At 39.4% G+C, this 23,533-nt stretch overlaps 1 protein-coding gene across 6 annotated transcripts in view; it reads left to right on the forward strand.

The window, feature by feature from the left end:
- Positions 1-23,533, forward strand: part of ANKRD44 (ankyrin repeat domain 44) — a 170,232-nt gene that overhangs the window by 49,499 nt on the left and 97,200 nt on the right. For all 6 annotated transcript variants that reach the window (XM_087707555.1, XM_087707561.1, XM_087707588.1 and 3 more), the window contains exon 2: positions 14,178-14,261. In XM_087707555.1, the coding sequence (XP_087563681.1) occupies positions 14,178-14,261 (84 nt within the window). The remainder of the gene's footprint in view (positions 1-14,177; positions 14,262-23,533) is intronic.

Consider the following 23,533-nt stretch of genomic DNA (forward strand, 5'->3'; position numbering starts at 1 on the left):
CAGAGGATAGGTGTAACGTGGGTGTACCTAGGCACCCCCACTATCGCTCGCGCGGCTGCATTCTGGACCAACTGCAGTCTTCGAACACTCTTCAAGAGCAGCCCCATGTAGAGCGCGTTACAGTAATAGTGTGTGTATGTGTACATATGCATGCATGCATGGAATCTTTCTTCATCCTCTGACTGTGGGAAAGCCAGGATAGCCTTTCATAGTTGCAAGAGGGAGGCAGAAGGCTGTTCTTAAAAGTATGCAACGTTATTGATCAATTGCAGTTGCTCTCTTTATCATTAATATTGTGCAATCCGAGCAACAAAACCTAGATTCTCTCGACTGGGCTTGAGAATTCTGCCTTGTTTACTGCGATTTATCAATGTGGAGGCAAATTGCTATGCAAAATCCCAACTGGATTGATAATATTTTCAATTCCAGATTTCTGTTGGCCATAAAATACTGTAAAGTGTAAACCATTCACTTTGATTCTGGAGGTGGTTTCACCTTTTTTATTCAACGTGGCATTTAAATCCATAAATATTCTTCAGACATTTCTTCCTCGTTTTTTGTCCAAATAAGGAGGAGAAAGTAACTGCTATTGGAAAGAATGCAATTAATCTTTAATGCACATATTAAGTATACAAAGAAGTGTCAAGAGCTCTTTTTTTACTTGTATGCACTGAAAAAAGTCTTTGTAAAAATAATCAGGGGGCAATAAATCCAGAGCAATTAGATGACTTTTGAGTGTGCTTATATGTATGTGAGCGAGAGAGAAAGAGAGAAAAAACTAATAACTTGCTGCTCTATCCTGTCAAAACAGTTGGATGGATATTGTATATCTTGGAACTATTTGGCTTCATTCTCTCTGGAAGGTTTATCCTGGTTTCCTCTTCTGAAACACCAAGCATGCATATTAATTAATTCATTAATCTGTTTGTTTTATTTAAAGTTATACGATGCTCCAGTTGAATACTTAAACTCTTTACATAACTGTTATTGAAACAATAGAATTTTACAGAAAATAATAAATGATTAAAAATAATAATGGCCTAATTAAAAGTGAGGAATCAAAAACACTCTTCCCAAGAAGGGAGTGAAATCAGTTTGTCTCCATCTGAAGGGTGGAGCCTTGTTGAGATAACTGAGACAAATCAGTTCACCTGGGATTAAGACTTCAGATGAGTGGTATAGCATAGAGAAGGAAGAGTTATCTAAACGTGAGCAGAAATGCTTGTCACTTGGAACACACACACTAAAATTACACAAATTCATGATGAACCTTTAGAAATAGAACAAGGCCTTTGGATACCGAGGGCTGAATGCAGTCAACAATTTGTTTGCATGTATCATTTCGTTCTCTGGAGCTGTTCTTGCTCTTTAGAACACATGTAGGAATGGTTTTAGCAGGTATAGTCTCAAAGGTACTCCCCCCCCCCCCCCCAAGGCAACTGGACTTTTTTTCTTTGAGAAAGAAGAAGACATTTCACTTCTCATCCAAGAAGCTTCATCAGTTCCAGCAGAATGGTGAGGACGATGGAGGGATTAGTTTTGACAGGATTGGGAGGGGGAGATGGTTGGAAGGATCATATTTTAGCATGTATAGCATGTATAGGTGCCCAGTATGGCAAAAGAGAATGGTAGTGAAGAATTGAAACGGCATGCAGAAAGGACCAGTTACTGTGGCCTCCAGTGGATTTCCAATGAAGTGTCAACTATTAGTTTACTCAGGATAGATACTATCCTGAGTATAAGGCTATTCCTAATATGTGCTTTAAGAACCTGTACCTTCAAGGTGCTAGTCGTCACTTATAAAGCCCTACATGGTATTGGACCTGGGTACTTGAGAGACCGCCTCCTGCCGATTACCTCCCAAAGACCCATTAGATCCCACAGACCAGTCCTCCTCCGAATTCCATCTGCCGGCCAATGCCGACTGTCAACTACCCGGAGGAGGGCCTTCTCTGTGGCTGCTCCAGCCCTCTGGAACGAGCTCCCCGTGGAGATTCGGACCCTCATCACCCTCCAGGCTTTCCGTAAAGCCGTTAAGACCTGGCTGTTCCAGCAGGCCTGGGGCTGCTGAGTTCCATCCCCGCTCGAAGTGGCGTACTTGTTGAGTCCTTTTAAATTGGTTTTGTATTGTTGTTTGTCTTGTTTTTCTTTCCTTTGTAACGTTTCCCTTCCCTTTTGGTTTTGTTAGCCGCCCTGAGTCCCTCGGGAATAGGGCGGCATACAAGTTGAATAAAACCACTAAACCACTTCCATTTATACAACATGGAGGATAAAAGTGCCCTTTGATAATTGATTATGTTGGCTACTTATATGTAAGAGACCAATTTGTGTATTTCTCTCTCTCTCTCTCTCTCTCTCTCTATATATATATATATCTGGCCTGCCCAATGTGTATCCCACTCACCTGAATTCATCTTTGCCAGGCATATTATACCTTGTACAAACAATCTGACCCTTTGCTTTTATCTTCAGTTGCTTAGATCTGAAGTTCTATTCTTATTTATGAAGGGTTTTGCAAGCGGGGGTAAGCTCTTGTTACAGAATGAAGTGGATAAAATGTTCACTGTCAATAATTCATAGGCAGTGAGCTTTGTTTGAATTGGTGGATCAGATACACTATCACCTAATACCCTGACACTTCTGCTTCTCTATTTTATAGTAAGCCTTCACATATTTTCTTGGGTTAATTTGGCCGTATTATAGCATGGAGCTTTCATTTGTTGCATATCATTGCCATATTCTTCTAGTATAATTGATTACTATATCAACTTTGAAACAGATGACAATTGAAGTTTGTATATTGGTAAGCAATGTCTTTTACGAAAATTAAACACAGGTATTACACCTGGCTGAACTAGTGTGGGATCAGAAACTGAGCAGAGTCAGACCTGATTTGTGCTTGGATAGAAAAAGATACTAGAGATCTTTATGGGGTATAAAGAAGGGGGAAAAAGCAAAAGGAAAACTCATGGGATTTCCTGTAAAAAAATTAAGTTTGTGTCATGGTGATTGAACAAGCAAGCGCTATTATCTTCTTAATGTGCTATTCCAAGTCATCAGCTGAAGTTCTGTTTCAATTTTATCAGTCTGGATTTCACTGAGACAAATAAATCTTTCAAACACCCTTGTCTTTTCCAACCAAGAAATGGTTGAATTAGGAAACCAATAAATGTAAATGCATAGGCGTTAATGAACTTTGGCATGGTTTTACTGGTAGCCAGTAATATGCGGTTCCACCACAAAACCGCGCTCGACTAAACCGCGTCCGACTAAACCGCATAGCTGACGTCATCAACAGGGCGACAACAGTGCGGAGACAGAAGCACGCTGTAAACCCTAAACCTAAAATTAATCCCTAAACCTAAACCTAACCCCCCCAAACCTAATCCTAAACCTAACCCTAAACCTAACCCTAAACCTAACCCTAACCCTTAACCTAACCCTAAAGCTAACCCTAAACCTAACCCTTAACCTAACCCTAAACCTAACCCTAACCCTTAACCTAACCCTAACCCTTACCTTAAGTTGAATCGGCTTGCTTTCAAAGCGCTATTTAAAGCGCCCTTCTTTCTCCGTGCTGGCTATTGTTGTCCTGTTGATGACGTCAGCAACGCGGTTTAATCGGGCGCGGTTTAGTCGAGCGCGGTTTTGACGGGTCACGGTAATATGCTGCCAGTAATATTCTGCATGGTTGCATGCTGCTGCACCAGTACTGGAAATGGAAATAATTACATCTTTTCATCACTTAAACTCATTCATTTCTTTCAAGAAAACCATAATTAAGAAAATTATACTGACATTCATTTTCTTGAAAGTCATTTTCTTCTTTGATGAATGAGATACTAGAATTCCAAACTGGAGCCATATTGGTGATTTGTTCAACACCTGTGTGATGACACAAATTTAATTTTTCTGTTAATTATAAATATGTATCTACCTAACACATCTGAACCTTAATACTTACTTTTGTTACAATATATAATAACAAAAGAGCTACCTTGGTCTGGTGACTAATTTGACGCATTCAGGAAACCCACAAGCATTTCCTCATTCTGCCTAAGTGAAAATGGTTGTGATCACACTTCATATTGAAGCACAATGCTTTTAATTTGGTTTTGGCTCGGTGTGATGGATTAGCCAATGTGATTTTTAAACCATTGAATTAATGTGAAAATCTGACTCCATGGTTTTGTGCCTTGAGCCGTGACTGGAGCAAGCTTTAAATTAATGTCATGTGTGAACTGAGCTAGTGACCTGCTTAAGACCTGCCTTTCTAAGAGAAATCATAACTCCATGTCAGAGGCAACAGTATCTGCACTTTGCCTTCAGAAAAGTCCTAAATTCTATCCATTATTTGCAGTTCAGAGGATCAGGGAGCGGATTTTGATAAAAATCCAGACTCAGGAGTCCATGAAGCCTTCTACATAGCCTTTCAGGCTTAAAACAAACAGCATTACACTCATTTTCTTGCTTAAAATATTTATCAATAAGCTTTAGCATAACATTTAGGTGTGCATGGTTTAAGTCCACAACTCAGCATTGCTCTGTAGGGTTTTTTATAATATTCAGTGTCTAGTATGCTTCTTATGAATATGACACTGGGGCAAACCAGAGAAGTTGTTAATCACACAGTGTGTTCTTGAGTGCATGATTTTTCTCTCTGGGTAGACTGTATAGGGCTTCTGTCTGCAATTGGAACCACATTATTCAGGATGTGTGCATGTAATTTTTTAACCTCCTGTTGTGGGCCTTACCGTAATCATTATTCTCCTATGCTTCCAATGTACCGGTAGATGGAGAACAGGTCCCAGATAGAGAACATTTGATGCTTTTCTTCCAATGCAAAATAACAGATGCAGGGTTTCCTAGGACAAAATAGGAATAAAGCCTTTAGTTCTAATTGGGATTCCTTTACAAGTTATTTCTAAGCAAACAATCCTGTACACCTGGACAAACTAAATGTCCAGGTGTACTAGAGCCGAGGTGGCGCAGTGGTTAAATGCAGCACTGCAGGCTGCTTCAGCTGACTGCAGTTCTGCAGTTCGGCTGTTCAAATCTCACCGGCTCAGGGTTGACTCAGCCTTCCATCCTTCCGAGGTGGGTAAAATGAGGACCCGGATTGTTGTTGGGGGCAATATGCTGACTCTGTAAACCGCTTAGAGAGGGCTGAACGCCCTATGAAGCGGTATATAAGTCTAACTGCTGTTGCTATTGCTAAATGTGAAATGCCACATCATTGGCATTTTTATTTTTATAGACAGATAACTTATGTTGAGAGATGTTATTCAATTGTACAGATACTTTTATTACTGACAAAAATAACTGTGTGTGGGAAAGAAAGTTGCATATACATTTGAGTCTCTTTAAAACTTCCTTATGACCTTTTCTTTCCATATGGATATGGCAAATTCACTCCATATGTTCTCAGAAACTGTATAGATTTATTTAGCTGTATGAGCTCACTGTAAAAAATTACATCTTGAAAAGTTTTAATGAAAACTCAGTTTATAAAGAAAGACATGTTTGAATCCATAATACAGTCTCTGGGGTTCTGGTTTATTGATCATCTGGATCTGCATATAATAAGAATGATTGCATTATTATTATTATTATTATAGACTTTGATAATGAAGACAATGACTGCTATATTTAACATATGCAATAATTTATTCCACTATTTTCAAGATTTGTATCCCAAAAGACATTTTTATAGGTAAAAGACAGAGGTAATTATTAGGAAATAATGTGATAATATAACTAGAAATAGAGATCAGATTGGAAAGGAATAGTCTGCAACTAAAAAATTGTCAGAGTCTTTACTTGTATTTAATTTTTCAGCCAATGCAGTTACTTATATTTGCAACACTGTCCATCCAAGAATAAAGTATTATTTTGTTTACCAGCGTTTTGCTGGAGTAAATCTGGTATTAACAAAAGAAATGGAAATATTTTTTGTATTGTATCATTGTATACATATTAAAAAATAACATCAACCTAGAATTAATTATCTTTGTAACTGGGTTACAAAGATAATTTCTACAAGAGTATGGTTTTGGTGTGGACACTATGGTTAAGACATCAGTCTAGAAACCAGGAGACTGTGAATTCTAGTCTCACCTTAGTCAAGGAAGACATTGTGCCAATTATGTACTCTCATTCCATAACATCAAGCTTTGGAAATAAGCTGGTCAGTCAATTCCTATCGCAACCTATGGACCAGTATTTGTTTGATTCAAAAAGCAGACTCTGCACTTGCAAGAAAAATGCTGGGAAGGATTAGGATTATGATTTTGTGAGAATCAGGCAAATCTTGGAATCACTCAGAACCTTGGATAAAGTTTGAAAAAATGCCCATGAAGATTCTAAGTCAAACAGTATAATGAGAACAGAATAGGGCTTTCATAAAAAAAAACCACCAATTTGATACTTGTGTCTTTTCATCAGATTTTTTCATTAAATCAAAAGAAAGCATCAATAAACTAATTGCTGTTATTGCTTTTAACTGAAGGAACTGCTAAAAATTTCTCATTTTATGTGAAGGGATTTGTTTTAGTGCTTTGTGTTTCGTCCAAAGAAATTCCCATAGATTCTGAGTCATGACTTAAAAGCATAATTTTAGATCCCAATAGAAAAAAGGATACGATAGAATTAATTAGTTAAACTGGCTCCGAGCTTCTTAAATTCTCTTCTTTTTACATAAACTTCACCTTTTATAAATGTATATACAGGATTCTAGGTGAAATCATTTTTTTTACCATTTGAACTGCTTTATATATAAATAAATGGGCACACACACATACAAAAAGAACCCTGACTTTTAATTTTCTTTGCCATTGTTAAAAATAAGAAAGAGTTGGATGATTTATTTAATCTGTTTTTATTGTCATTGTAGATTTTTTTGGGGAAAAACTCAGTGGTTGTTAATACAGCATTTTTGGAAGGCAGCTGAAATAGCAATTAACTCCCAAGAGGGTTAGCAGCACTAAAATATTGCATAATTTCACCCCTCTAGTTAAATACAGGGAAGAACGGCAGAATACGAATTAAATAAATAAGCTGTGGTAGATTGCTAGTTTTTGTCATTCAGCCTTAGGGCCACCAAATCTGGTTTGCAAAAATCTGGACATCTGCTAGATGGCAAAGAGATTTTAAAAAAAGTCCAGCCTTTTGCTGCTCCCTAGTGGTCGCCAAGACAGGAAAGAGTAGTTTGTCATTACATTTTATGTAATTTGCCATTTTTTAGAAGACTGAGATAGCTCCTTGGAGTGTAAAATGCTGGTCCATGGAGAGCAGGAGGAAAGTGCTTGAGAAATTACCTCCACTAGACCGATTAGATCCCACAGATTAGGCCTCCTCCGAATTCCATCCGCCGGCCAGTGTCGACTGGCGACTACCCGGAGGAGAGCCTTCTCTGTGGCTGCTCCGACCCTCTGGAACGAACTCCCCATGGAGTTTCGAACCCTCACCACCCTCCAGGCCTTCTGCAAAGCCCTCAAAACCTGGCTGTTCCGACAGGCCTGGGGCTAAAGAGCTGTTGCCCCCCTTCTCGAATGGTATGGTTGTTGTGTGTTTTTAAATTATGCATTGTTATGCTTTGTTGTTTTTTTTAAATTTCTTTTTGTCTGTATTCCCCTTCCCTGGTTGAGTTGTGAGCCGCCCTGAGTCCCCTTCGGGGGAAAAGGGCGGCATATAAATATAATAAACTGAACTGAACTGAACTGAACTGAAAGCATCATTGAATGCATCATTAGGCTGGATTTGCATCCACTAAGCTGGCCTGTGGTTCTGAATGTGTGGAGGAGAATGCTATGCTGTTGGCAGTACTGAGATGATGTCCTAGCAGGCACTGGAAGAGGGACATTTTCTGTCATCAGGCACTAACCTGTTTTGCTCTATTCTTACAACTTTTTGGACATTAACTTCTCAAGGTGCTTTCTTCTCCTCCAGAATGTTACTAGGGCCAAGTCATGGAGGGCAGCACTCTCAAATTAGATGGGAGGACGTCTGCTGTTTGGGGGCAGCTCCTCTCAGGTATTGAGAAGGGTGTTTAAAAAACCTTGAGTTGGGTCGGTTTTATGCACTGTGCACAGTACTGGGTGTTTGAGGAAATCGAGTCCTGAGTATGATGAAAGTTGTGAATCTCTCAGCTGCATTCCATTTCCTGCCGAAATGTGCCATGCTTAAAAAATTAGCAATTTTTTTCCACTCTCTCAAATTGCTACCATTTGGAGATATGTTGCCTTGCTTGCTTGCTTGCTTGCCTTCCTTCCTTCCTTCCTAGAGCCGAGGTGGCGCAGTGGTTAAATGCAGCACTGTAGGCTACTTCAGCTGACTGCAGTTCGGCTGTTCAAATCTCACCGGCTCAGGGTTGACTCAGCCTTCCATCCTTCCGAGGTGGGTAAAATGAGGAGCCGGATTGTTGTTGGGGGCAATATGCTGACTCTGTAAACCGCTTAGAGAGGGCTGAAAGCCCTATGAAGCGGTATATAAGTCTAACTGCTATTGCTATTGCTATTGCTATTGCTATTGCTATTCCTTCCTTCCTTCCTTCCTTCCTTCTTTCCTTCCTTCCTTCCTTCCTTTCCCTCCCCCCTCCCTCCCCTCATGCCTTTAAAACATGGGCTGTATTTTTTTTATATTGCCTCAGAAAAAGCTTCACATATGGTTCTAATGTAAAGCAAAAATATTCAGCCTGTGGCTTTGAGAGAAAACCTCATTGCATTAATTTCCTGTTATCACCAAATGAAGCAGAGAAGACAGTGAAGCCTTAGACTTCCGGAGCGTAAATGTTCTGAAGGAGCTTGTGTAGAATACCTCTGCCTGAGGCTCTTTTTTTAAAAAAAAAAGTTTCCTGATTGCTACTCAATGTAGCAAACCAAATTTGAAAAGGCAGTAGCAGGGGGGAATTAAAGGAACTAAAGAGGCAGTGAAATCAGTGGGTGCTGAAATTCTTTAGGAGAGATGTCTGTAGCTAAGGAGAAGTTGCCCTATTTGTCTGAAAACGCTTGGCAGCAATTCTAGGTTTTAAAGGGTTAGATGAACAGACATTTCCTGATTGCATGCATCCACTTTTGCTGGCATCGATGCCCTTGGCTTCAAGAAAAGCAAAGCCAACAGCAAGGAAGATTGGAGTGCAGTTGAATATACTTCACCTGAAGATACTGGTGATAGTGGCAGCAATGTGAAGAATTGAGTAGGGGAATTAAAATGTTAGGAGGATGGGGGATGGTGAAAGTTAAACAAGCCACTGCTGCTAATGTCCCTAGCTTTAAACATGGCATATGTTTCCCCCTTCCTAAGAAGAGGTAGGGACAGAAAAATGGATAGAAGATTGGAAAATGCATGGGAAGGGAACCTGCTTTTTGATGTGTGAGAACACCAGCAATGATAACATATAAATGGAAGTAGGGAAAGGAAGGTGTTAAGGAGATTAGAGGTGGATGAGTGGGTTGTTGCCACCAATATGGAATGGAGTGGAGTGGAGTGGAGTGGAGTGGAGTGGAGTGGAATAGAATAGAATAGAATAGAATAGAATAGAATAGAATAGAATAGAATAGAATTCTTTATTGGCCAACTGTAATTGGACACACAAGGAATTTGTCTTTGGTGCAGATGCTTTCAGTGTACATAAAAAGACAAGATACATTCGTCAAGAATCATGAGGTACATCACTTAATGATAGTTATAGGGTACAAATAAGCAATCAGGAAACAATCAATATCAATATAAATCATAAGGATACAAGCAACAAAGTTACAGTCATAAGTGGGAGGAGATGGGTGATAGGAACGATGAGAAGACTAATAGTAATAGCAATGCAACCTTGGTGAATGGTTTGACAGTGGTGAGGGAATAATTTGTTTAGCAGAGTGATGGGGTTCGGGAAAAAACTGTCCTTGTGTCTAGTTGTCTTGGTGTGTATCTATTCTATCCTAGTGTGTTATTTATTGACCCAACTGCCAATCTCTGTCCTACCTTTATCTTCCTTGATCTGTTTCATTGCCAAAAGGTGATGTTTTGAAAATGTGTGTACATTACATGGTAAGCAAGATGGTTGGTTGGATCATCTGTCTTTGTAGCCCCTCTATACTGTTTATCCACAGTTGGTTATAAAAACATCCACCAGTCACAGCTTTGCTGAAGAAATGGTTGCCAGGCTGTGAGTCTTTCCAATTTTTTCCACCTCCTTGATGGAAAGCCAGGAGGAAAAGCCAAGGGTGCTTTGATTTATCCCCTTCACACATGTTACATTTGAAGTCAGGGGAAACAAAGGTCTCGCGTGAAAGAGTTCTCTCTTCTCTCAAAGAAAGGGAAAAAGAACAAAGAAGAAAATTTGAATCACCCTCCCAAGTCATCTTCTCTCTGGACTCATGAAAGGGATGACCAGAGTCTAGGGGGATTATCTGAATCAAAGGAGTCCCAGTATAGCTCAGTGATTTGCTCTAGGAAGCCCTTGGGTACCGACATGTGCTTTAAAAAACCAGGAGTGAGCTGTAACCTCTCTGTCTCAAATTCTTCTCAAATGGCTTCCTAGACATAGGAGTAAGAGAGGAATCCTACTACTGCATTGCGCTCTACATGGGGCAGCCCTTGAAGAGTATTCGGAGACGTCCAGAATGCAGCCGTGCGAGCGATTGTGGGTGCACCTCGGTACACCAACGTTACACCTATCCTCCGCGAGCTGCACTGGCTACCGATCAGTCTCCGGATACGCTTCAAAGTGCTAGTCGTAACTTATAAAGCCCTTCATGGTATTGGATCTGGGTACTTGAGAGACCGCCTGCTGCCAATTACCTCCCAAAGACCCATTAGATCACACAGGGTCGGCCTCCTCCGGGTTCCGTCTACTAGCCAATGCCACCTGGCTACTACCCGGGGGAGGGCCTTCTCTGTGGCAGCTCCAGCCCTCTGGAACGAACTCCCCGCAGGGATTCGGACCCTCACCTCTCTCCAGGCCTTCCGAAAAGCCGTCAAAACCTGGCTTTGCCGGCAGGCCTGGGGTTGATGAGTTCCCCTCCCCTCTCGACTTGTGTGGTTGCGTGATTCTTGCCTATTTTAATTATCTGTATTTTGTTCTACGTTCCCCATTTCCCTTTTTTGAATTGTTCGCCGCCCTGAGTCCTTCCCGGAGAAGGGCGGCATACAAATAATAAAATTCAATTCAATTCAATTCAATCCTATGTTTCTTCCATTTTTCCTTCAATAAAAACAGAAGTTTAACTTGAAAAGTTTAACTTTTGAAAGTTTGAAAGTTTAACCAGAGGCAAAGGATTGGGAATAAATATGTCTTTGCTTGAAATTAAAGCTTTCCTTTGAAATAAGGACTATCTTCAGCAACAGCCTTCCTAATACTGTAGGACCCAACATCACTTATCCTTCACCAGATTGATGGTGCTTCTGGGAATGCAACAGCAGAGGGCCTCCCAATGATAGATTACAATAGAATTATTAAAAGTAATTTGTCTATCAATTTGTGTGTCATCACCCGGTACCTAATGAATCAGTCCTTGTGCAGCATTTGGGTTGTCTTAAGTCTGTCCAACTCTTGAGTAATGGACAAGATGACGGTCAACAAGATAAGGATATTTCAGGAAAAAAGATGATGCCAGGACATGTATATGCTATGGGGAAAGGGTCTCTGCTTGGTAAAAAAAGAAATTAATCTTCAGGATGACTCTATGTAAATTATTAATCTGTATTTATGTGAATGGACAGTCTAATTTCTGCTGATTTACTATTTCTTCTTAATTCATCTTGGATATTCCTGATCTTAGGGTGCATCCAGAAAGACACTAGTAATGAAAAGACATTCTTCGGCTATTTTCTCCTTTAATAGTGTGGTTAAAAGAAGTTGAAGAAACGGTGTAAACATTATTTTGTTATTTAAACGCCCCATGAAACTTTGGCAAGGAGGCAGAAAGACCTGATTTGGAACCTCTGTTTCCCATTTTCTTGTCTTTGAATTTTACTGGAGCCTTTTTTTTTTTTTTTTTTTGGTGCTCTGACTTTTTCCACCTTTATTTTTTATTGCATATTTTATGTAAAACATTCTTTGAATGAATAGTTATCTAATTTTAATGTATAACTCTATACATTTGAAGTGCTACAAACTAAGGGATTTTGGGCAGGGGATGTCATTCCAAAATAAATGGTTCAGAACAGAATAGGCTTTTTTGATATTTCTCCTTTCCAGGAATAACACACATTTTTAAGTGCTTGTTGTCACAGCCCTATCTGATGCATTTGAAAATGTAAGTTATTTTGTTGTAATTTTCTAGGATAGGAAAATGGCCAGATTCCAGGGCATTTCAGGAAGTGGCCTCTCTTTCACCTGGAAACAGTGATCCTGAGGGCAACAGTTTAGTTATGAAAATAAAAATGGATATTAGCCATTTAAGAACCAAGGCTCTGCCTAAAAATAGTGCAGGAAGCATAAAAGAAACTTCTATTTATTTCTGTACAAGCATGGTTAATTTTGGTCAGAAAACATAAAAAGAGCCAAGTCTTTTAAAGAAAACATGTCAAATAACATCACTTCAGATGATACCCTAAATATGGATGTATAATATTGTTAACAAAATATTTATTTTAAAACTACAGTCCCCAAGATAAAGCCATAATATCGTTTAAAACTAAAACTGTAGTCTCAACCCAGAATCTGGAAAAAATAGAATCTGAAAAATATTACCTTATATTACTGACACTAAAATATGGATAGAATTAAGAAATTTGGGTTTTTAAAAATATCTATCCTATAGTACAATTAATGACAGGATATTAAACTGAGTTTAATCTCCTGTCTTTCTCAATTTCAAAGTACTTGTAGGCACAAGTATGCATTACATTCTGGAATGAACTTGACATAACACTTGTAACCTTATTTGTAGAATTTGGAGAACCAAAATAATTTGTATTATTACAGGTAGACTTTGACTTAGAACAGTTCATTTAGTGAGCGTTCAAAGTTAGAACAGTGCTGGGGGGAAAAATGACATGACCATTTTTCACACAACCATTTCAGCAACCCCATGATCATGTGATCAAAATTCAGATGCTTGGCCACTGGTTTATATTTATGACAGTTGCAGTGTCCTGGGGTCATGTGTTCATGGGGGGGGGCAGCCCTTGAAGAGCGTTCGGAGACTTCAGCTTGTCCGGAACGCAGCCGCGCGAGCGATTGTGGGTGCACCTCGGTACACCCACGTTACACCTATCCTCCGCGAGCTGCACTGGCTGCCTATTGGTCTCCGGATACGCTTCAAGGTGCTAGTTGTCACTTATAAAGCCCTACATGGTATTGGACCTGGGTACTTGAGAGACCGCCTCCTGCTAATCACCTCCCAAAGACCTATTAGATCCCACAGACTAGGCCTCCTCCAAATTCCATCTACCAGCCAATGTCAACTGGCGACCACCCGAAGGAGGGCCTTCTCTGTGGCTGCTCCGGCCCTCTGGAACGATCTCCCTGTGGAGATTCGGACCCTCACCACCCTTCAGGCTTTCCATAAAGCCGTTAAGATCTGGCTGTTCCAGCAGGCCTGGAGCTGCTGAGTTCCATCCCCACTCGAATTGGTGTGCTTGTTGAGACCTTTTAAACTGGTTCTGTATTGTTGTCTGTTTTTGTTTTCTTTTTTCATGTATCGTTCCCTTCCCTTCCGGTTTGTGAGCCTCCCTGAGTCCCTCGGGAATAGGGCGGCATACAAGTTGAATATCAGCTTTTGTGATCTTCTGACAAGCAAAATCAATGGGGAATCCAGTTAGTAACAACATGTTATGTACCTTCATAAATATGAACCAGGTGCCAAGTAATAACCATGTTACTAACTTAACAAATGCAATGATTCACTTAACAACGGTGGAAAGAAAAGCTGTAAAATGGGACAAATTCACTGAACAAATGTTTCACTTAGCAACATAAATTTTGGGCTTGAATGTGGTAGTAACTTAAGGACTACCTGTATTAGATTTCTTAAGTAAGAGGTTGAATGTGTCTATATTTCTAGGACTGTACCATCAGCTGCATTAAGGAACCTTTTTTTTTCTATGAAAGGAGGATGTGAAAGACAGCTCAGGTGTTTCTATGTATGCAATGGTTTGAATCTTTGTTGATTTTAGGGAGGAATAACATTTACCACTCTCTTTCCACCACTACCCCACTCCTGTTTTTATCTCCTTAGCCACCGCTGGTCCAAGCAATTTTCAACGGCGATCCTGATGAGATACGTATATTAATCTGCAAAACTGAAGATGTTAATGCTTTGGTAAGCAACTTTATACATTTCTTTTCTAATTCTTTTGGTATTTCATCGATAGGAGGAAAATGTCTGGTGGAGGTGAGATAAGATTCATAGCAAAGCCAATAATTTTTCAGAATACTTTTCTCTGCCTCCTACCTTTAAAGTACAATTGTGATTTGGTAAATTACAACAAATAATCCTTGTTTTTTTTAATTTAGTACATGCTAGGCTCATGCAGGTGTTCCTATACTGACTAGTGTACCTTGGGCTTGGAAATAGAACCAAGCATTATTGCTCCCTTCATCTAAGTTGTGCCTACGACTTCAGAATTATGATCACACAAGTCTGTCCTCATATGAATATGATGGAAATAGAAATGTCCCATTGGACCGTAACTGTTGTTACATTCAAAATAAATTATGTTGTATATCAGAAATGTTTCTTTCTGACAGCTTTCAGAGTATTCAATCTGATGCTTTAACTACTTGCTGTAGAATAATATGTAAGAGGTAAGATGGGGGGATAGATAGATAGATAGATAGATAGATAGATAGATAGATAGATAGATAGATAGAGGGATGATAGATAGATAGATAGATAGATAGATAGATAGATAGATAGATAGATACATACATACATACATACATACATACATACATACATACGTACACACACATACATTTTTCTCTGAAGGTTTCTAATGCTCTTGTTTGTGGCAGATTTAGCTTGCAAGCCCACATGGGATCTTCAGGTTTTTTTAATGCAGAATTTGTGGTATCAATGCAACAATACAGAGGTGGGTTCCTACCAGTTTGCACCAGTTCGGTAGAACCGGTTCGTCAAATCTACCGAACCGGTTAGAAGAGGTTCCACCAGTGGCCCGGAAAGCAGGCCACACCTATAGAAGAGGTTCCAAAAATTTTTGAAACCCACCACTGACACACACAGAGAGAGAGAGAGAGAGAGAGAGAGAGAGAGAGAGAGAGAGAGAGAGGGAAAGGAAGAAAGAAATAAAAAAAGAAAAAAGAAAGAAAAAATGAGAAAGAGATGAAAGAAAAAAGGAAAAAGGGACAGAGAGACAAGAGGAAGGGGGAGAGAGAGAGAGAGAGAGAGAGAGAACGAGAGAACACATGGGCGGCAAGTCACTCCCACCAGGTCACATGACCTGCAAGCCACTCCCACAAAGGAGGCTATACCCACAGAGTAGGTTCAAAAATTTTTTGAAACCCACCACTGCCCCACCCCCACTTTGGGCTGTTTTAGGAATTAGAGATCAGCAGGTGATACAATGAAGAGGATTATAATCAACAATTTACTAGGGATTCCTCTGTTAGTAAATGTCACAATCAGTATTTAATGACAAGTAACCTGGAAGGCTCTTGAAGTGAAGATCCAGAGCTTTCTCCCGACAGATATGGAAGTTCAATTGGGCAGAACAGATACAATCAAGATGCCCCCCTGGGTTCTCTTCCTACATTCTTCATGGAAGTGCTATTTTATTGCTGCTTAGTGTGTTGTTTTCGTAATCCACCGCAATAACAGTATGGTGAGGTGGTTAGTTATCAGTTAGACAGTAAATGCTGATATTTCAAAAACCAGTAGCTGCTACCTGGGGAAATATGGTTGTGTGTGTTTGTTATTAAGACTACAACATTTTCAAGGCATTTCTTTATAAAACTATGAAGATGGGTAAATGATGAGATTATACTGTAAGGAAAACATTCCAGAAGGCAGGCAGGGTAAGATTTAACAAAAACCCAAAGGCTTTGTGACACATTAAAAGTATCAGATCTTTAAAGACATTTGTATGTAAGATAAACACAGCTTCGATTAACAGTATTGATTTAAACTACATGGATTAATTGCCATCAAGTCAGATCCAGAAGGATCTATCCTCAACCCTGGTTCTTCAGGTTCCACCACAAAACCACGTTCGACTAAAGGGCGCTCGACGAAACCACGTAGCTGATGTCATCACAGCGTGACAACAGCGGGGAGAAAAAAGCACGCTGTAAAAGCTAAACCTAAAATTAACCCCTAAACCTAAACCTAACCCCCCTAAACCTAACCCTAAACCTAACCCTAAACCTAATCCTAACCCTTAACCTAACCCTAAACCTAACCCTAACCCTTAACCTAACCCTAAAGCTAACCCTAAACCTAACCCTAAACCTAACCCTAAACCTAACCCTTACCTTAACTTGAATCGGCTTGCTTTCAAAGCGCTATTTAAAGCGCCCTTCTTTCTCCGTGCTCGCTGTTGTCGCCCTGTTGATGACGTCAGCCACGCGGTTTAATCGGGCGCGCTTTAGTCGAGCGCGGTTTTGTCGTGCCACGCGTTCTTCAAGTCTTCAAATAGCACACCCATTACCACTCCCCCCCTTTTAATAGTCTCTCTTTCATCTTTAACAACTTTAAGTCTATTTTACAATTCCTTTGGCTCCCTATTAGGAGGTTTGGGATTTCAAATGTTCTCCTTGAAAGTAATGGGGGGGGGGGCATGTTCAAGATTACATCATGGATGGTGGTTGGCTTTCTTCTGCTGCCTTAGTTGAGCTTGGAATTTCCACTTGAGCAATTTGTAATCTATTCCACAATCAGCCCCTGACCATGTGCTTGCTCTTATAAATGAGTATTTTCTACTTCCTTGTGCCACTGATAGAGTCAATTTGATATCTCTGTGTAGTCTATCTGGTAATGTCCATTTGCATATGAAGATGTTCTGTATGGCAAAATCAACAGTTAGATAGCCTAAAGGCTTTAATGTAGCTTTGTCATAATCCCCATTAGTTCTTTCCCATCAGTTCTTTCTCAGAAGCCTGCTGAGTGCCATCCATCATGAGTATCATCCAATCATTATTTTATATTTTCCATTCCCATGGTCTGGTTGTAAAATATTGGTAAAATCGGAACAGTTTATCACTCTGTCTTCTCTGCTGCAATATGAAATGATGTCTTGATCTTTATCATTAAAATGATCTTCTGCCTCCAGCACATTTCCATTTAGCTGCTGACCAATATAAGAACCTGCTTGATGTGTAGTTTGGATGACTGTCACATCTTGGATGACCCTGCTGGAATTGTATATTCTTGGCACGTGCTTCTCTCCCCCTTCATAATGAGGCTACATAGCAGTTCTGGAGGAGGGGGTTGATTCCAACTGAAAGCGATAGAATTGCCTTTCTTGAAAAGATGCAGTTTAGTGGTTTTCTTTTAAGTTTCTTTCTTCAGGAAAGAGGAAATAAGAAAGGTAATTGCTTGTCATTTAGATTAGCTTGCATTTAAACATCTAGGTTGTTCTCCAGTCTTGATCTGGAATAAAGCAAATGAGCCTTGATGAGTTCATGCATGTTTTCTCTCACTTTAGAGATTTGTAAAGCAGGATGAAGAGAAAGATTCAGGATTTGGTTTAGCAATGAATTCTTAATTGCAATAGAACTTTTATTACCTCCACTAGACCGATTAGATCCCACAGATTAGGCCTCCTCCGAATTCCATCCGCCGGCCAATGCCGACTGGCGACTACCCGGAGGAGAGCCTTCTATGTGGCTGCTCCGACCCTCTGGAACGAGCTCCCCGTGGAGATTCGAACCCTCACCACCCTCCAGGCCTTCCGCAAAGCCCTTAAAACCTGGCTGTTCCGACAGGCCTGGGGCGAAAGAGCTTTTGCCCCCCTCCTCGAATGGTATGGTTGTTGTGTGTTTTAAATTGTGTATTGTTATGTTTTGTTTTTTTATCCCCTGTCTGTACCCCTTCCCTGACTGAATTGTGAGCCGCCCTGAGTCCCCTTCGGGGAAAAGGGCGGCATATAAATGTAATAAATCCAAATCCAAATCCAATCCAATTACATAGGCTTTCTGCAGATAATGAAAACAACACAATTAAACGCAATAGAATTTTGCTACATAGCATAAAATAAAACAGAATTTTAAAACATGGATGGATGAATAGATAAAACTGTCATCTTATATTTAAAGTATCTTTTATTCTTTGTATGAAAATATACTAAATATACTTTTTAAACTTTAAATAATAGGGCATTTGTAGATAAGCTAAAGCTTTCACAGCATAAGAATATTTAGGTCTTGTGTGTTTCCTATGATCTCTCTTTTGTCAGGTAGAGCAATAGCATATTTACGATTGTTGAATTTCTTATCATTCTTATTAGTAAGAACTCGGAGTAGGCTCTTAGAACAGACTCTACTAGCTACTTAACAAGCCAGTGATTCTGATTTGGTTTACAACCTAAGTTTATTTTAAAGCACAAAATAGTTCACAATAAGGAAAGAAGTGAGTCAAGGTTGTGTAGTTATCATATTTATTTAAGTTATTTGTAGAATATATTTTTAAAAATCTGTCCTGGGAGAAAGACAATTTAAATTAAAATTGCTGGGAGAAACATTCATAGTCTTGGATATCTTAATGATACCACTTTGACAGCAAGAAGTGAGGAAGACTAAATTATAATAATTATAAATTATTGCGGGTAAAAGAAGAGTACAAAAGTTGGTCTATTACCTCATATTTAAAAAGTCCTTAAGGTTATGTCAGACAATGCCAATCCAATGGAAACAAGAAAATGTGAAGTTGAAACAATGGAACGGTGGGCTCAAAATTTTACAAGGTTGGTGGCTAAAGCTATGAAATGCAAAGGCATCTGCTACTTGAGCAAAAAGAAATACGACAAAATGTGAAATTATAAAGCTACCACACTAATTATTACTGTCATAGTTTCTCTAATTGCAGTATGTGACTATAACAACTGGACTGTCAGAAAGGCTGACTGAAGAAAAATGCATGCATTTGAACTGTAATGCTGGACAAAATTCTTCAGAATAGTTTGGACCACAAAAATGAACAAATAATTCAATACTAGGTGAAATGAAATTGGGTCGCTCACTGGAAGGGCTAGTAATGAAGTTCAAACTTTAAAAACTTGGATACATATCATGAAAACAAGGATCATTGGAGAAGATGCATGGAAAATTGGAAGCAATCAGAAGAGCCTTACAAAAGATAAGGAGCTTGGATACTATCACTCATGACACAAGTGGGAGCTTACAAGAAATCAAGCAGTTACTGACAGACAATCCTGGGGAAAGGAAGTCTTTCAGGGCTTGAAGAATCTCAACTGACTGACTGACTGACCCACAGCCACAACCTGCAATTCAGAAGTTAGGGAAAATGGAATTGATATGTACAATTGGCTTGACAGAATATGCTGAACTATGATTTATATGCTGCCCAGAGTTGCTTTGTAAGTGAGATGGGTGGCATATACATTTAATAAATAAAATAAAATGAGAATATTTTAAGCAGGAATTGGTGAATAAACCACAGCAGACATTGTTCAGACATCAACAACTTTGTTCAGAATACCTGAAAACCAAACAAAGCATGTTAGGTCTTATTGTGAGGGGTGAATCAATTTCTCCTTCCAGATCAGAGGTGGGTTCCTACCAGTTCGCACCTATTCGGTAGAACCGGTTCGTCAAATCTACCAAACCGGTTAGAAGAGATTCCAGCAGTGGACCCGGAAAGCAGGCCACACCTACAGAAGAGGTTCAAAAATTTTTTGAAACCCACCACTGACTTGCGTGCTTCAATGCCAGAGTCTCTGAGCCAACATGACTGGAGGAGGAATTCTGGGGGTTGAAGTCCACAAGTCTTAAAGCTGTCAGGTTTGAAGACCCCTAGTTTTTTCCCCTAAAGAGTTAGGGTTGCAAGGATCTTGTAACTTGACAGCTTTAAGACCTGCATGCTTCAATGCCAGAGTTTCTGAATAGCTACTTGGACCGACCTAAGTACTAATTCATAATTTCATATCCAGTCACTTGGGCGGCAAGCCACTCCCATCCGGTCACATGGGTGGCAAGCCACTCCCACAGAGGAGGCCACACCCACAGAGTAGGTTCGAATAATCTTTGAAACCCACCACTGTTCCAAATGTATAGGAGCAGAGGGGAGGCAAGAGTATATTAGCAGCTAAGGCTTGCTTAGGGATTTCAAAAGCTCATGCACCTGACATTTAATATTAAACACAAATAAAGTCAATACTAAAATGTTGACTTTAAGAGAAAAGCAGCGAAGATGGTTAGGGGACTGTAGGCTAAAAAAATATAAAGAACTGGAACTGGGTATCTCTAGTTTGATGAAAAGAAGGATTAGGATTAGGATTACTTTATTTATATGCCGCCCTTTTCCCTGGGGGGACTCAGGGCGGCTCACAATCCAAGGGGGAGAGGAGTACAAGACAAAAATACACACATAAAACAGTACATTGTTAAAAAAACGCAACAGTCATACTATTCGGGTGGGGTTGAAATCTTAGCCCCAGGCTTGTCGGGACAGCCAGGTTTTAAGGGCTATGCGGAAGGTCTGGAGGGTGGTGAGGGTACGAATCTCCACGGGGAGTTCGTTCCATAGGGTCGGAGCAGCCACCGAGAAGGCTCTCCTCCGGGTAGTTGCCAGTCGACATTGACGGCTGGCAACTACCCGGAGGACTAGAGGTGACATGATCCCAGTCTTCCAATATCTCAGGGGCCGCTACAAAGAAGAGGGAATCAAGCTATTCTCCAAAGCAGCTGAGGGCAGGACAAGAAGCAATGGGTGGAAACTAATGAAGGAGAGAAGCTACTTAGAACCAAGGAGAAATTTCCTGGCAGAACAATTAATCAGTGGAACAACTTGCTTCCAGAGATTGTGAATGCTCCAACACTGGAAGTTTTTCCAAAGAGATTGGTTAACTATTTGTCTGAAGTGGTGAAGTGGTGTTTCCTACCTAAGCAGGGGGTTGGATTAGAAGACCGCCAACATTCCTTCTAACTCTGCTATTCTGTTTTTAAGTGTGAGTAGAGGATCACATTCTGTATATTTGTTTGTGTAGAAGACTTCTATTTGAGTGATCCTGGCCATTATGTGTAATTTATTTTAAGGCTTTCTAATGGTCTCTTTCTTACTGCATAGTCAATGCTGTTTGCTGTTTTAACCTATATGAAAATATATTACATTTTACTGATGAAGGACTGGTGTTGGGTTGTAATTCTCAAAACCAGTAAGGTGTGATTTTGGGTTTCCTGCAGTGATAATGATCTCTGCTGCATAATATCGTAAAAAGAATAGATACAAACATTTGCTTCCTTTCCTAACGTGCAGAAATACAGTATGATTATATGTAGAGAGTGTTTCATTATGAATTTACTTGGTTTAGCTTGTTCTTGCTGATTCAAATATGTTGATTGCTCTATTTTTTCCTCAAAAATTTCTCTTTGTAGGTCTTATCTTACGGCCCTGATTGTTAACCCAGTGTTCGTGCACGTGGTTTCATAGGCTAAATATCTACAGGGAATAAGAGGATTTAGAATTCCTCAGCCTGAATTTATACAGCTTAAATATATGTGCTTAATCTAACAGTAGTTTAGGGACCTGGCTGGTTCCCATTATTGTATATCTAAATTTCACTGAAAGTCAATATTTCATGGCTATAATTAATATTATTATTTTTTATATTGACAGGTCATTTTTCTCATTTATTCTTTGCACGGTCTGAAATCCATTGTATCTTATGAGGATTTATTCGGTTAGCCAGAGCCTCAGGGAATATGAAGCTGCCATAAATTGGCAGTTAGTGTAAGGGTTTATAGGATTATTTTTCAATATTTTAAGATGGATGGACCAATTTTGAGATTGAGCCATTTTGTGTCCTGAATTTAGAGCAGGTCGGTTTCGTGTTTTGGAACTATGCTCCAGGCCCTAAAATTATTTTGGCTGTATTCTCTTCTACTTATATTCTACTGAACTGGAGAGAACCAGCTGAATATCACCTCTGGTGTTGATCCATATAGTGGTTGTGGGTTGGACACAACTGAATGGCAACAACCATTTAAAGCTCTCCACTTCAGTTGGTTTCTAGTTCCCATAATTCCGTATTGATCAATATTCTACTCCAACATATTTGGATTTAATTAGATAAAGGAAGATACTGTATGTTTAAATGATTGAATAATATCCATATACAGTTGTCCTCCGTTCATTGTTCTTACGATTTCCTCAGCAAAAGTTATCTTACTCATGTATCATTCTACTTTTTTTTTTGCACAAGCTTATACAACAATGCAAAATACTTTTACTAAAGGGTGAAGTAAATGTAGCTATTGTTTTGGGCCATCCTTTTTTTAGTTTGTTTAAGATCTGTGTTTAAAACATACCATGCTTATTTTAATGTAAGCTGTCCTTCCTCTGCAACCGACTTTCTTTCATTCAATTATTTGTGTAAACTAGAATCTTTCAAAATATTTATAAAGGAAGAGAAATGTCTTCCATATATGAGCCCTGATATTTCTGTCAGTGTTCCAAGTATCATGCAGAATTAAATCAGAGTCCAAGGCAAAACTATCCTTTTTGTTCCAATTTAATAAGACAGACATCTTAGGCACATCTGTGTTAATCCCAATACTGGAAATGACCTCAGAATTCCACCCAGTTAAAAGTTCATGATCTTGTCCCCACACCTACAATCCATCACATGGTCCAATCTTCTTCTTCCACGCTGGCATCCACACCCAGCTTCTTCCGGTCAGGTGTGAAAGTGCGGAGACAAAGGATGACCTTGACTTCTAGCAAAGAATAAAAATAATACATTCCACAATCCTACTCCTTCTATTCCCCCCTCCCATCGACTATACTAAAGAACCAGCATAATGAAATAAGAGAAAGTGTGGCAGGCCAAAATTCTAAAAGGAATATAAATGCAGGCCTGACCATTTCTTTTTTCTGTCCTTTTGATATAGAACTTGATAACTTCTACATATTGCAAATTGGTCTCCAGTTGCCACTCACTCTTGAATATCTGGCCTATTTTAACTAATAGTGAAAAAGCTAAGTAGGATTAGGCCTACCAGTAATTAATATAAGGATTAATAAAAGATTATCAGGAAATGCCAGCTCTGTAGCCTAGATTGAGAAGAAATTAGAAGGAAGGCAATATAAAACATTTCTATATTGTTGGCAAGAAAACACAAAGGCATGTGCATATCATCATCAAGTGTCAAGTGCAACTTGAGGAAATCTTCGATTGTTTGATGTGTTTTTAATTTTATTTGAACTTAATACTATATCTAGGAAGTCCACATATTCCTAAAATATGGTCTATAGTAAAAGTGCCGCAACTTTAATGAAATTCAGAATATCTGTTTCTAGCTAATTGCTATGTTTGTAATTTCTGAGCTCTGTGATTCTAGAAAGCCCCATGTCAGGGTTCCAATAGCCTCCAAAATTAAATCAGACTCCAAGGCAAA

This window comes from Thamnophis sirtalis, unplaced genomic scaffold, assembly GCF_051295495.1.
Source record: "Thamnophis sirtalis isolate CommonGarterSnake01/CBP01778 unplaced genomic scaffold, rThaSir2_p1.2 scaffold_1, whole genome shotgun sequence".
Taxonomy (NCBI): Eukaryota; Metazoa; Chordata; class Lepidosauria; order Squamata; family Natricidae; genus Thamnophis; species Thamnophis sirtalis.